The sequence below is a fragment of the Bubalus bubalis genome, chromosome 21, assembly GCF_019923935.1.
Source record: "Bubalus bubalis isolate 160015118507 breed Murrah chromosome 21, NDDB_SH_1, whole genome shotgun sequence".
NCBI lineage: Eukaryota > Metazoa > Chordata > Mammalia > Artiodactyla > Bovidae > Bubalus > Bubalus bubalis.
Genome location: NC_059177.1, coordinates 27,267,941 through 27,284,041, shown reverse-complemented (window position 1 = coordinate 27,284,041; position 16,101 = coordinate 27,267,941). Strand labels below are relative to the sequence as shown.

The window sequence follows — 16,101 nt, the reverse complement described above, 5'->3', positions numbered from 1 at the left end:
AGGATGGGGATGGGGTAGGGAGTGCTGAAATTCCAGGCTTCTAATCATGGCTTGGTCTTTCTCATGACCATCCTGAAGCTATCCAGGAGCCCACAGATTCACTTCATTAGGGCAAAAGAGGTTTCATCACCCTGGAAACTCTAAAGATTTTAGAAGCTCTTTGCTAGGAACCAGGGACAAAGACTAATAATTCTATTTCACAGCTAGGCTTTAGGATTAGAACAGATCTTTTAAGGGGACACCATTCAGGTGGCTCAATTGTAAGGAATCTGCCGGCCAGTGCAGGAGACACACGAGACACAGGTTCGACTTTGGGTTGGGAAGATCCCCTGGAAAAGAAAATGGCAATCCTCTCCAGGATTTTTGCCAGGAAAATTCCACAGACAGAGGAGCCTAGCAGACTACAGTCCATGGGGTTGCAAAGAGTCGGAAACGACTGAGCATACACACACACATTCAAGTTTTAACACCATCCTTTGAAGTTGCACACAATCCTGACACTTTACTAGGCCCATGTATATACATATGTACTTTTAATAAATACTTTCAAATGAATATAGATGAATTAACCATCATATTGTTTTGTCCATAAAGAGAAAACCCAGACTTCATAATGATGCACCACTGACATCTTAGCCAAAATGAGTGAAGATAATCTTGTGTCGATGCAAACTGGCTGGCAAGGAAAGCTGGCCTTATGATTCTGGATTCACAGACATGTGGCCAGGTATGAGGTCTGCTGTTTAACTCTGAGTGGTTCACAACACTGAGTCCCTTCTCAGCAGTTCTCCTCAATGTGCCTATTTTCCCTTGAAATTTATAATTCTTCCTCAAGTAGAACCATCACACATGAGGTTAAAAAATGGACCATAAGAAAATATATGGGTAATTTGGGGACTCACATATTTAAACTTGGATCTAAGTTTCACCACTAACCAGCTCAGTGACATTGGGCAGATTAATAAGTTTACAAATCCTTGGTTTAAACACCTGCAAAATGACAATTCTTACCACTAACATCCAGCACCACTGTAAGAATTAACTGGGATGAAGAACCTGGCCTGATAAATTGGAAGCACTTCATAAATGTAAACTTCATTCAATTTCATAACATTTTATGTTGAAAATAAACATTTGCATAAGAACACCTTCCCTTCTGGAAGGGAATACTCATGACAAAAGTATCACAAAGTACTGTTAACACAAACACGAATTTATGTTTATGGATGTTTGGCAAAACTAATACAGTGTTTCAGCTTTAAAAATAAAATAAAATTTAAAAAAAAGTAATATTTAACATAAACACAACAAACATTAATTTTAAATAAAATTATAATTTACAGATTGAAGTAAATGTGATCACTTTCTGGTAATTACAATGATAAAGTTAGATCACAGATCACTACAGATTTGAAACCCTAGTTGTCTCAAAGAACAAACATTACTGGCACAACATGTATGTCCCTGATGTTTCTATGGGGACAAAACATCAGAGACGTGTAAAAAGCAGGAGGAAACTGTCACGACTTACCCCACCAACTTTCTCAAAGTGAGATCCATCTTTCCTAAAATCTGCGAGGGCCCCATTGAAATACCAGGTAAACATGGTAGCTAACAGGGGGTCGTGTTGCACCTGGCAGGGCAAAATGACGCTCTCACCCACGGAGACATCCATGTTGGACGGTGCCAAGGTTATTCTCGTTGGTTCTATTGGGGAAACAATAAAGTGTTAAGCAAAGCTTCAGCATTTTTATTTCAATAAAAGCAATTTTCACAGGCAGATTGTTAATCTCACTTATAGTATGCATGTTTGTGTAGGTATATATATGTTTGTGTGTGTGTGTGTGTAAATATACCTCTATATAATGAAAAGTCTTCAGGATTAAAACAGACATTTTGATGAAGATCCATAATATATTTCACTGCACACACAAATTCTTGTTAAAAGAATTAGGATATCTAAACCTATAGGCTATAGAAGTTTAAAAATTAAAGTCACCTGTAAACAAGAGTTATAATACTATTACAAAATCAATTTCATTTTAGTTTTATTGCTTCATGAAATATAAGAGTAGAAATAGAAATCACTGCATTTTCAATGATTGGAAAATATACTACTACCAAGATTTAAATAGACTCAAAACTTTTGAGATAGTACAAAAAAAAAAAAATGATGTTTAGAATAGGTAGGATACTTAGTTAAAATGCTAATTAATTTGTTTCTTTCCAAATGCAAATATCCACATGCGCATTTCTGTCATCACAGTCCTTCCAACTTTTATGAATTCAAAGTTCTCTGACTCCACTTTTCCATTGCTACTCCCCGTTTCTTGCTCCATGTCACAGCAAAAGTCTTCAAAAGAGTCATTTACTATGTTTTCTACAACAGCAATCTCCTGATGCTCCTCCTACCCCATCCTGTAGGACCTCAGCCTTTCTCATCTTGGTTGTTTTGGCTGATATTCTTCCTGTTGTTCACCACATACCCTCCGGGAATGCTTCTCTGAGCACTCATATCCAGTTTGTCAGCCATGCCAGTGACTCCACACTCAGAATATATTTAGATTTGAATGCCTTCTGTCCATCAGCTGCTGCCGCCACTCTCACTGTGGTCATTATCACTCCCGCCTGGATTACTGCAGTGTCTCCTGGGACTCCTCCCACTTCGGCCCTTGACTCTCCATAGTCTGTTCTCTACTGAGCAGTGAAGAGTAAACCTTTAAATATACAGTTTCCATCATTTCATTTCTCTGCTCAAAACTCTGCACCGGTCTCTACTTTTCACTCCAACTAAAACCTTAGTCCAACTAAGTGCTAACAAGGGTTACAGAACCTCTATAAGATTGTCCCTAAGAAACCAACTGAATTCCTTCATCTCCATGAAATCTTGGTTCACATCTCTCCTTTTCTGATCACCTGGTTTCATGCTCCAGCTTATGTTTCTCAAACACTCCTCTGGTATTTTCTGCTTGTGTGAATTTTGTTTTCCGTGTAAGTATTTCCTTGCTTTACATTCCTTGCAGTATACTTATATCCTGCTTATTTTCTTCATACCTCTGGAAGAAGGCACAGTGCATGTGGGCAGCATCTGTGTCAGTTTGTTTACTGAATAACCCAAGCATGTTGTTGTGCTCTGTTAGCTGCTCAGTTGTGTCTGACTCTTTGCAACCCCATGGACTATAGCCTGCCAGGGTCCTCTATCCATGGAATTCTCTAGGTAAGAATATTGGAGTAGGTTGCCATTGCCTTTTCCAGGGGATCTTTCCCAACACAGGGATCAAAACTGTATCTCTTGAGTCTTCTGCATTGGCAGGCAGATTCTTTACCACTGCACCAGCTGGGAAGGATAACCCAAGCATGGCAGGTACTCAATGTTTTTCTTCGATGAATAAATGAACAAAAATACAATCACAACTCTAAGTAACTCTGACTGATAGCAAGGGTTATTTCAGGGATTTAAACATCTGCAGAAAATATTAAAGATATTGAAAAGGGAAAAAGTGTACAAAAGATTTGACATAATAGAATAGCATAAAATAAAAGTATAGGAGCAGCACATGCTACCTGCAGTTCTATTGACTATTACTCCAACTAGTAACTCGTGGATTCCCGGTACACACTGTGATGTCTAAGGAAATATTAAGAACTGTTCTATGACTGTCACTTGTTAAAGATAGTGAAAGTGTGGAACTGTTAGTCACTTACTCATCTCCAACTCTTTACAAACCCATGGACTGTAGCTCACCAGGCTCCTCTGTCCATGGAATTCTCCATGCAAGAATATTGGAGTGGGTAGCCATTTCTTTCTCCAAGGGATCTCCCTGACCCATGGATCGAACCCGGGTCTCCTGCATTGCAGGTAGATTCTCTCCCATCTGAGCCAAACACAAGGCCGACCTTTATAGTGCACTGCATATCATGAGAAACATTTTTTCCCTTTGATCTTAGTAAGAAGGCACACAGCATATCCCTATGTAAAGAAGTCTTCAAGAAAGGCACCTACCTGTAACAACCAAGTGTGTTGTGCCATTTGCTTTCCCAAACTGGTTTTCAGCTATGCAGGTATAAATTCCAGCATCAGCTTTAGTTACATTGACAATTTTGAGTCCTCCATCATTTAGAAAAGAAGTTCTAAAGGAAATACAAATGAAACAAATAAATGTCTAGAAGTCACTTTTTTCCCCAAAGTAAACAGAATTTTTTAACAGAAGTATCACCTTTAGCTACTATATTTAAAGCAAGATAAAGCAGCCCCTTAGCTTTCTTGGGTATAAAAAAAGTTAAAACAAAAGACTGTTCTATACATCAGTGTCTCTTCTGCTGTCTCATATACAGGGTTATCGTTACCATCTTTCTAAATTCCATATATATGCGTTAGTATACCGTATTGGTGTTTTTCTTTCTGGCTTACTTCACTCTGTATAATAGGCTCCAGTTTCATCCACTTCATTAGAACTGATTCAAATGTATTCTTTTTAATGGCTGAGTAATACTCCATTGTGTATATGTACCACAGCTTTCTTATCCATTCATCTGCTGATGGACATCTAGGTTGCTTCCATGTCCTGGCTATTATAAACAGTGCTGCGATGAACATTGGGGTACACGTGTCTCTTTAGGGAGGAGGGTTCAGGATGGGGAACACGTGTATACCTGTGGCGGATTCATGTTGATATATGGCAAAACCAATACAATGTTGTAAAGTTAAATAATAAAATAAAATTTAAAAAAAATTAAAACAAAATTAACATACACATGCACACAGATGACTAAAAAGAGACATTCTACCAATTTGAGTATTTCTCAATATTTTTACACAAATTTACTTAACAGCAATACCAAATATTTTACCTGATTTCAAGGATGCCTTTATCATATAAGTGTGGTATATTTTCCAAAACTATATGGTGAAGGAGATTACTCAAGGTTTTGCCTTCTCAATTTGGAGAAAACAAAAAGTAGACAGGACACCATTTTCCTTAAGTGTGAAATAGCTTATGAGAAATAAGAAACTCCCTGGCCTTTAGTGATGAACTTGGGAAGGTCATATCTAACCCAGTATAAATCCAAATTTTGCAAAAGAACATGCACATAGTCACTCACGAAATACTGCAGAGAATTGGGACAACGTAAATGAATATCACATTTGAATTTCTGAGGGTACGCTTAAAGTACTTAAGGCTTTTGCATCTAACTAATTAACTAAGGACATAGAACTGAGTACCTTACATGTGCTAGACACTATCAGAGTCTCTGGGATCACAGAGTGAGCAAGAGAGAAAATCCCTACCTTGTGGAAATAACAGTCTAGTGAGTGGCACATGCAGTAAATGATGAAACAGGTAAATGTGGTAAGTTCAGATTTTTGAGAAGTAATCAGAAAGATTCAGATGGGGTGGTACAATAAAGGCAATGGCCATAGGGAATGTTTCCATGAGAGAGTGCTTCCGAAAAGCCTCTTAGAAAAGGTGCCATTTGAACTGAGAAAGAAGAATGAGAAAGAGCTGACCTGTCATTAGTCTGATTCATGAATCTTTACTGCCCATCTTGTCTACCCAGAATTATTTTCCTTTTCTTTGAATCCCTAAAATCTTTACTATCTATATTATACATTTAATGCTTTGAATACTTTTTATTGTTTATGGTTCACATCTCTGTTACCTGAGTGTCGTATCCAAATGAGTGGTAAACTTCTTAAAAGATCTGCAACTCCAGCATCAGCAATGCATGATAAGTGTAAATCCTGGGAGAAACAATGCTCCAACTTCTGGGTGACACAGTACAGTAGATAGGAAAGATACTGAGGACCTGAGACTAGAGTTGGAGGATCTCAATTCAATCTCTAAATATTATCCTATTTGTGGGAAGATATTTAGGTGTGTGTCAAAAAATGTGACTATTAGGACAAGTTTATGTATCACAATACACAAGATACAGATTTCATGCTGTATATGTACATATATGTGTGTGTGTGTGTATATATATATAATTTGTATGTATTTTTCATAGCTTATGATTCACCTTCACCTGCATCTTGGTTATATTTTCTTGGTGGGAAGGTTGCAGTGGAATCAGAGCTCGCACACAGGGACCTGTTCATGATCCTGGGTACAGATACCCATGACTGTTAGTTGCTCATATGATTTTTTTTTTTTTTGACGTGTCCAGGTATATTCCAAATACAAAGGTTTAAAAGCAATGGCTTGGGCAGTTAACCAGAGAACACACAGCACTATTTTATCTCAATTTGAAGAACTACAGTGAAGGGTTAAAAATTCTAAGATCCTGTAAAAAAGGCCTATGTCTGATTTCTTTCCAGAGGCCCTGCCCTCTTTGCTGGGTGTGAAATGTAATCTGATCATTTTTTGCAAAGGGATGATAAAAAAAAAAAATCTCTTTATACCTTATCATAGAACAGATATTTTCTTAAATAGTGTGCAATAATAACTGAAAGAGAAAAGCCTGCAGGGAGGTACACATGAATGAAAGCTTAAGATACAAAGATTCTTTGGAAAAACATGGGGAGTAAGCTTAGAGAAATAGAAATCTGACCACTAATCCTGCCTTACTCCCTCCTGCCCAATTCTGGCTTAGACCTCCTTCCTGGCATCTTCTTACCTGCAGGAAAAAGATGACATCCTAAGCCTTAGCCATGTGTCCCATCAGGACCCTGCCCCGCTAACTACAAAAGGCCTCAGGAATTCTATGCTTTGTTTGCTTTTCTCATCACCCAAGCCTTCTTTTAACTGCTTTTGTGCTTCCTGTCTTGGGGCCTTTATAAAACCTGTTCCCTATGTTTGATAAATGTGTACTCAATCATCAGATTTTGGTCACTTCCCTAAACCGGTTGGATTACATCTTTCTCTACTGATTATACATCATCTGTGCCTTTGTCATAGCAATGGGCAACTGGCCAATTATATACCTGTGTACTTATCTGGCTAATATTTTCCTCCTCTTGTGAGTTTAGAGATGCTAAGGTCTTCTGAAGCACGGAGTGGATAGTATCAGGATTTTTCATCACTAAATTCCTAGAGCCTTGAATTATTTCTGGTACAGAGAGATGCTCAAATATAAAGCTTGCTGAATGAATAAATGATTATGTTCTTTTAGAGAGTCAGTGTAGAGGAAAGGATTAGTGAAAGCAGGATTCAAGGCACTGAGAAGTTTACAAATTACAAGGAAGTAAGTTCAGAGACCAAATTGCCAACATCCGCTGGATAATGGAAAAAGGAAGAAAGTTCCAGAAAAGCATCTATTTCTGCTTTATTGACTATGCCAAAGCCTTTGACTGTGTGGATCACAATAAACTGTGGAAAATTCTGAAAGAGATGGGAATACCAGACCACCTGACCTGCCTCTTGAGAAACTGTATGCAGATCAGGAAGCAACAGTTAGAACTGGACATGGAACAACAGACTGTTCCAAATAGGAAAAGGAGTACATCAAGGCTGTATATTGTCACCTTGCTTATTTAACTTATACGCAGAGTATATCATGAGAAATGCTGGGCTGGAAGAAGCAAAAGCTGGAATCAAGATTGCTGGCAGAAATATCAATAACCTCAGATATGCAGATGATATCACCCTTATGGCAGGAAGTGAAGAGGAACTAAAGAGCCTTTTGATGAAAGTGAAAGAGGAGAGTGAAAAAGTTGGCTTAAAGCTCAACATTCAGAAAATGAAGATCATAGCATCTGGTCCCATTACTTCATGGGTAATAGATGGGGAAACAGTGGAAACAGTGTCAGACTTTATTTTCTTGGGCTCCAAAATCACTGCAGATGGTGACTGCAGCCATGAAATTAAAAGACACTCCTTGGAAGGAAAGTTATGACCAACCTAGATAGCATATTCAAAGGCAGAGACATTACTTTGCCAACAAAGGTCCATCTAGTCAAAGCTATGGTTTTCCCAGTGGTCATGTATGGATGTGAGAGTTGGACTGTGAAGAAAGCTGAGTGCCGAAGAATTGATGCTTTTGAACTGTGGTGCTGGAGAAGGCTCTTGAGAGTCCCTTGGACTGCAAGGAAATCCAACCAGTCCATTCTGAAGGAGATCAGTTCTGGGTATTCTTTGGAAGGACTGATTCTAAAGCTGAAACTCCAATACTTTGGCCACCTCATGCGAAGAGTTGACTCATTGGAAAAGACTCTGATGCTGGAGGGATTGGGGGTAGGAGAAGGGGATGACAGAGGATGAGATGGCTGGATGGCACCACCGACTCGATGGACATGAGTTTGGGTGAACTCTGGGAGTTGGTGATGGACAGGTAGGCCTGGCGTGCTGAGATTCATGGTCCGCAAAGAATCAGACACGACTGAGCGACTGAACTGAACTGAATTGAAGTTCAGAAAGTGTGCAGACTTTTATACACACATAGAGTTATGTATATATGCACATATGCATGTTTTTTCTCTATATAAATATATATGTTATGTTGTTGTTGCTCCGTTGCCCAGTCATCTCCGACTCTTTGCGACCCCATAGCCTCCCTGTCCCTCTCTATCTCGTGGAGTATGTTCTTTGCATCACTGATACCATTCAACCATCTCATCTTCTGATGCCATCTTAAATGTGCTTGTGTATATATACACAACTATACATATGTACATATATATATATATGTGGAAAAGGAAAGATGAAGCAGTAGAGGGCTGGGTGAAGATAATTCAACAACTCCTAAGTTAAGAGGACTGAAAATACACTTGTACTATTAAGCAAGATGCTAATAAAGGGGGAAGGACTGAAAATAAGGGGAAGAGAAATGGGGCGGGGAAAGAGAGAAAACTGATTGAGAAATGTCTCAGAGGAAGAAGGAACGAGAATGAATGAATAAACAAGGGCAATGTTCTTGACTGATTCTGGTTGCTAATGTACTTGTTAAACTTTTGACCAAGATCCCCAAAGAAGATAGTCTTTGATCCACTGCTTCACTCATTTAATTTTCCCTCCCACTGCTTTAAAAAGAAAGTGGAGATTTGCTGGAAATTTTCATATTTAAAACAAAACAAAAAACAGGCAAGCAAAACAAAACAAAACAAAACAAGTTGATGTCAGAAATATGGTATCCGAAGATCTTGAAGACATTGAAAGGCTGAGGCAACCTTATCTGTTCTGAGTTGGAGGGTGGAAATAGAACTGGAAGCTCCAGGAGGTGGGCAATCAACCACTTCTGAGATTTGTAAGCGATAAAACAAAGTAAAGATGTCTACTGTTGCCTGAAAAAATATTCAACTTAAGCATAGAGCTTCTCCATTTGGGTACCACAGAGCAGAGATAGGCAATTTCAGATATCTTCTCAAGCTATAAACTAGTGTGACTGTCAACCTTTGACCACAAATATAGAACTATTTACTGTTGGAAGAACTAGAAATCCTTTAGTGCATGAGGTTTAATAACTCTAAACAAGCAGGCCTAGACTCCCGGCTACGATAAGATAAGTAACAGTTTAAAAGGCAAGGCTGGTACCTCAGGAATTGCACAAAAACTCCAAAACAAACATATTGACGCTCAAAGAATGCAAACTCTGTACATTGTAAAATTTTGAGCTAATTGGATATTTTGTTCCTCAATTGGTTCTTCCAGTCAATTCTAAGAGGCCCACAGGGCATTTCACACAACATAAAAATAAACAATATTCAGTAAATGGATAGAGTAATTGTTTCTCAACAGAAAACCTTCAATAACCCGTGCTTCCCTACAGAGATTCGAAGTGAAAATTTTATACCACTTCACTATAAATGAAATTGCTTTCTGGGAACACGATTTTCTGCAAATGGGTAGAGCTGAAAAGGTAGATAACCATGAGTGACTCTAGTCTTGGCACAAAAAGTTTAATGAAGATTTATGAGACTGAAATTCAGAAATGTAGTACTCTGGTCTGATTTGAGAAATGTGTAATTTTAATCACTGTGGCATTTTATCCCCTCGATCAGTTTTATAATATACTTTTATATGAAACCTTTTACTGGTTTTTCCTTTTGTAGTAAAAGAGGTTAAGTATTTCACTTAACTTCATGCAGTCGATGGTTAGTTTGGAATAAGGAAACTTAAAGGCTCTACGCTGCTCTAATGGGTCCATTCTGTAATTCAATGATAGCATTAAATTTATGGCTGTTAAGAAACTCTGTTTGCTCAGAAAGTAGACTGCTGTCTATGCAACACTGACCTGTACTATATGATGATATTTTTAGCATAAAAACACCCTATGTTTCAGAATGGAAGAAGTATGGAGCATTATGCATGCAAGGCAGGAAAACATTGTTTTCCCCCTGCCTAGGTTCTGAATATTACGGTAATTTATTCAACTGGAATTTTAACAAACACAGGGCAACTCTATGTTTTCTCAGGAAGCTCATCTCAGTGGAGATGAGATCACATGAGACTTTAATGATTAAACCACTCTATAGAAAATAACAAGGCTATTTTGGACTTTACTTTCTGAGTACATATTGTAAGAGACGGATGCTTACAATTAGCAACAAGAAAAAAGTATTCATGATGCATATACTACAGGATAATTAATGACATTTAAGAAAAGCAAATATAAATTGATGAAAATGCATGAGAAAATAAATGTCAAAGACAAAGAGCATATAGCGTATGTTTTCATTTACAACCAATCTCACTCCCGTATGCTTGGTAAATAAACGTCTCTCCATTGAGTTCAAAGATAACCTACAAATAGTATTTAGGAAAATAATATTAGCATTTTCATCCTTTTAGCTATACCATTTGGAGCTTTCATCTTATGAATTCAACAGTGTTAGTTTAGTGATTTATTGATGAGAAAGTCTCCAAGGAAAAGAGAGACAGAGCAGAGAATACTCAGCAGTTAATTATCCTATCTTTGAGTAAGTACCAGGCTAATAATATGCAGCTCTGTTACTCTGTTGGATACACATGTTACACGGAACAGGCACCTGAAGTCCTAAAGAAATAATTCAATGTGGCCTGACTCTGTAGCCAAAATAAATATGCATTTCTCACATTAATACTTACCCATAGGCATAAGAAGAGAACCAACAATAAAAGAACATTTTCATTACATTTAAAAAACTTTTCCAAATGTGTATCTATCATAACAAATATATCTGGAGCTAAATTTATTGTTATGACAGAGACAACAGTTTTATTCCTAAAACGGACTCACATCTATAGAACAAAGGCCCCTAAAAAGAGATTTCCAGTTTGAATGAATATATAAAACTATTTAAGTAATTCATGAAGCCTCAGCAACAACCCATTTGAAACATTTAAATTCTCATACAATAAATCTGCAAAAATTACAAATACTCAGATGAATGAGTTAGTAAAACAAACAAACAAACATGACAAATCAACAATTCTCTGATGGCTCATGTATTTAAAGAAAACCTCATAAAGAATATTTAGTAAGATTCAAAGGGGCCTCATACTTGACACTATTCCTCTCTGCCTGAAACAGAGATTCATGAATCAAATCAATGCAAATCAAGATGTCAGCTGTATTACAGGAAAAGGAAGCTCAAAACTGCTTAAGTGAGTGGCTGTGGTTTCTTGACACCTCACCCCAGAATTAACAGAAATGGTATGGACCTAACAGAAGCAGAAGATATTAAGAAGAGGTGGCAAGAACACACAGGAGAACAGAACAAAAAAGATCTATCACGACCCAGATAATCACAATGGTATGATCGCTCACCTAGAGCCAGACATTGTGGAATGTGAAGTCAAGTGGGCCTTAGGAAGCATCACTACGAACAAAACTAGTGGAGGTGATGGAATTCTAGTTAAGCTATTTCAAATCCTGAAAGATGACGCTGTGAAAGTGCTGCACTCAATATGCCAGCAAATTTGGAAAACTCAGCAGTGGCCACGGGACTGGAAAAGGTCAGTTTTCATTCCAATCCCAAAGAAAGGCAATGCCAAAGAATGCTCAAACTATGCACAATTGCACTCATCTCACACGCTAGTAAAGTAATGCTCAAAATTCTTCAAGCCAGGCTTCAGCAATATGTGAACAGTGAAATTCCAGATGTTCAAGCTGGTTTTAGAAAAAGCAGAGGAAGCAGCTGGATGCCAACATCCGTTGGATCATGGAAAAAGGAAGAGTTCCAGAAAAACATCTATTTCTGCTTTATTGACTATGCCAAAGCCTTTCACTGTGTGGATCACAATAAACTGTGGAAAATTCTGAAAGAGATAGAAATACCAGACCACCTGACCTGCCTCTTGGGAAACCTATATGCAGGTCAGGAAGCAACAGTTAGAACCGGACATGGAACAACAGACTGGTTCCAAATAGGAAAAGGAGTACGTCAAGGCTGTATATTGTCACCGTGCTTATTTAACTTATATGCAGAGTACATCATGAGAAACGCTGGACTGGATGAAGCACGAGCTGGAATCAAGATTGCTGGCAGAAATATCAATAACCTCAGATATGCAGGTGACACCACCCTTATGGCAGAAAGTGAAGAGGAACTAAAAACCCTCTTGATGAAAGTGAAAGAGGAGAGTGAAAAAGTTGGCTTAAAGCTCAACATTCAGAAAACTCAGATCATGGCATCTGGTCCCATCACTTCATGGCAAATAGATGGGGAAACAGTGGACACTGTGGCTGATTTCATTTTTGGGGGCTCCAAAATCACTGCAGATGATGATTGCAGCCATGAAATTAAAAGACACTTATTCCTCGGAAGAAAAGTTATGACCAACCTAGATAGCATACTAAAAAGCAGGGACATTACTTTGCCAACAAAGGTCCGTCTAGTCAAGGCTATGGTTTTTCCAGTGGTCATGTATGGATGTGAGAGTTGGACTCTGAAGAAAGCTGAGCGCCAAAGAATTGATGCTTTTGAACTGTGGTGTTGGAGAAGACTCTTGAGAGTCCCTTGGACTGCAAAGGAGATCCAACCAGTCCATTCTAAAGGAGATCAGTCCTGGGTGTTCTTTGGAAGGACTGATGCTAAAGCTGAAATTCCAATACTTTGGCCACCTCATGCGAAGAGTTTACTCATTGGAAAAGACTCTGATGCTGGGAGGGATTGGGGGCAGGAGGAGAAGGGGACGACAGAGGATGAAATGGCTGGATGGCATCACCGACTCGATGGACATGAGTTTGAATGAACTCTGGGAGTTGGTGATGGACAGGGAGGCCTGGAGTGCTGCAATTCATGGGGTCACAAAGAGTCAGACATGACTGAGCGACTGAACAGAAGTGAGACTTCCTGGCACAGGTACATGAGCACAGATCCTCCCTGTGAGGGCAAGCTCCCTTCCTGTACAGTAAAGAGAACAGCAGAATATATTTATTCTCTACAGGCAGACAGACCCACAGAGAAAGAAGGAAGAGATCTTAGCTACAATCTCAAGGTCTTCCACCCAATTTCAGGAGTCAGATGGTTTCTCTGGGGAGGTGTTGAAGAGAGACACAAGTGTTATCCAAATGAATGCTCTTCTTCCTAGAGACGAGCAGTCCTGGAATGGAGCCCACCTTCAAGAATATCTATAGAAGAAAGATCCCGTGTATGCAAAAGAGAAATGTAATTGACTCAAGGAATGTAGAAGGTGCTGGGCATTTTTTGGTGGCCCAGAATCTATTTCCCTTTCCTAAGTAGCCAACATTGATCTTTCTTTGGAGAATTCTCTTCCATTATTGTATGTGGTCTTGGTAGGAATATGAATTAAGGTCCTCATCCTATCCTAGCCAAAGGGGAAATATGGAACACAGGGCTGCAGGGTTTCTCATACTTTGTGTGCGTGCTTAGTCATGTCAGACTTTTTGCTACCCTATGAACTGCAGCCTGCCAGACTTCCCTGTCCATGGGATTTTCCAGGCAAGAATAATGGAGTGGGTTGCCATTTCCTACTCCAGGGTATCTTCTCAAACCACGGATTGAACGTGTTTCCTACAATGGTAGATTCCTTATCACCGAGTCACCCAGGAAGCCCTTCTCAAACTTTTGTTGTTGTTCAGTTGTTCAGTCATGTCTGACTCTTTTTGACCCCATGGACTGCAGCACGCCAGGCTCCCTGCCTTCACAGTCTCCTGGAGCTTGCTCAAACTAATGGCCATTGAGTCAGTGATGCCATAAAGCCATCTTATAATCTGTTTTCTCCTTCTCTTCCTGCCTTCAATCTTTCCAAGCATCAGGATCTTTTCCAATGAGTCAGTTCTTTACACCAGGTGGCAAAAAAATGGGAGCTTCAGCTTCAACATCAGTCTTTCCAATGAATATTCAGGACTGATTTCCTTTAGGAAACCCCAGTCCAAGGGACCCTCAAGAGTCTTCTCCAACACCATAATTCAAAAGCATGAATTCTTTGGTGCTCAGCTTTCTTTATGATCCAACTCTCACATCCATACATGACTACTGGAAAAATCATAGCTTTGACTATAGGGACATTTGTTTGCAAAGTAATGTCTCTTCTTTTTAATATGCTGTCTAGGTTTGTCATAGCTTTTCTTCCAAGGAGCAAGTGTCTTTTAATTTCATGACTGCAGTCACCATCTACAGAAGTTTTGGAGCCCAAGAAAATAAAGTCTGTGACAGTTTCCATGTTTCCCTATCTATTTTTCATGCAGTGATGGGACTGGATGTCAGAATCTTCATTTGTCACTCTCCTCTTTCACTTTCATCAAGAGGTCTTTGATGAAAAGTTCCTCTTTGTTTTCTGCCATAAGGGTGGTGTCATCTGCATATCTGAGGTTACTGATATATCTTCTGGCAATCTTGATTCCAGTAGGTGCATCATCCAGCCTGCCATTTTGCATGATGTACTCTGCACGTAAGTTAAATAAGCAGGGTGACAATAGAGAGCCTTGACATACTCATTCCCAATTTGGAACCAGTCCGTTGTTCCATGTCTGGTTCTAACTGTCACTTCTTGATCTGCATACAGGTTTCTCATGAGGCAGAGGTTTCTGGTATTCCTGTCTCCTTAAGATTTTTCCACAGTTTCCTGTGATCCACACAGTAAAAGGTTTTAGCATAGTCAATTAAACAGAAGTAGATGTTTATTTTGAATTGTCTCGCTTTTTCTATGATCTGACGGATTTTGGAATTTCATCTCTGGTTCTTCTGCTTTTTCTAAATCTAGCTTGAACATGTGGAAGTTCTTGGTTTGTGTACTGTTGAAGCCTAGCTTACAGAATTTTGAGCATTACTTTGCTAGTGTGTGAGATGAGTGCAATTGTGTGGTAGTTTGAGCATTCTTTGGCATTGCCTTTCTTTGGGACTGGAATGAAAACTGACCTTTTCCAGTCCTGTGGCCATTGCTGAGTTTTCCAAACTTGCTGGCATATTGAGTGCAGCACTTTCACAGCATCATCTTTCAGGATTTGAAATAGCTCAACTGGAACTCCATCACTTCCACTAGCTTTGTTCATAGTGATGCTTCCTAAGGCCCACTTGACTTTACATTCCACAATGTCTGGCTCTAGGTGAGTGATCACACCATCATGATTATCTGGGTCATGAAGATCTTTTTTGTACAGTTCTCCTGTGTATTCTTGCCACTTCTTTTTAATATCTTCTGCTTCTATCAGATCCATACCATTTCTGTCCTTTATTGTGCCCATATCAAACTTGATTTTGTACCATTCACCTGGAGGACTTGGTCTTTCAAATACCCTCTCCTGAGCCCACTGCCAGATTAGGGGCCAAGGAGTTACATTTCTAATTTCCCAGATGGTTCTAGTGCTACTAATTTTGGGGTACACTTTGAAAAATAGTAATGTAGGCTCTGTCCTTTGGACTCACCCACTTTAGACTTTGATTTGTAACATAAGGATGAAAATAATGATTAGTTCACTCATTTCAGCACTTGCTGTGACAAGATGTTGCAATGCAGGATTCCTGGAGCCATTCAATTCCTGTCCATTTCTAAGTCAGTTCTTACAGCTTATTTAACAATTTGTTCAATATCTTTGAATTGCTTCTCAGCTAGAGTGCCCAAATCCCTAAAACGTACAAGTTACTAAAAGTCAGTGCTATGCATGTAGTACCTGTTCAGTAAAATTTTGTCTTAACCAATGTGAAGGGTTCAGAGACAGTTTTCTACATAGAGAGGATGAGGTTCTTCTACAAATTGAGTGACCCTACTCTTCCAATTC

At 39.0% G+C, this 16,101-nt stretch overlaps 1 protein-coding gene across 5 annotated transcripts in view; it reads right to left on the bottom strand.

Moving 5' to 3' along the window:
- Positions 1-16,101, bottom strand: part of CNTN3 (contactin 3) — a 393,129-nt gene that overhangs the window by 73,013 nt on the left and 304,015 nt on the right. For all 5 annotated transcript variants that reach the window (XM_025271930.3, XM_044934326.2, XM_025271931.3 and 2 more), the window contains 2 exons: positions 4,004-4,131; positions 1,532-1,707 (listed from right to left, as the gene is read on the bottom strand). In XM_025271930.3, the coding sequence (XP_025127715.3) occupies positions 1,532-1,707; positions 4,004-4,131 (304 nt within the window). The remainder of the gene's footprint in view (positions 1-1,531; positions 1,708-4,003; positions 4,132-16,101) is intronic.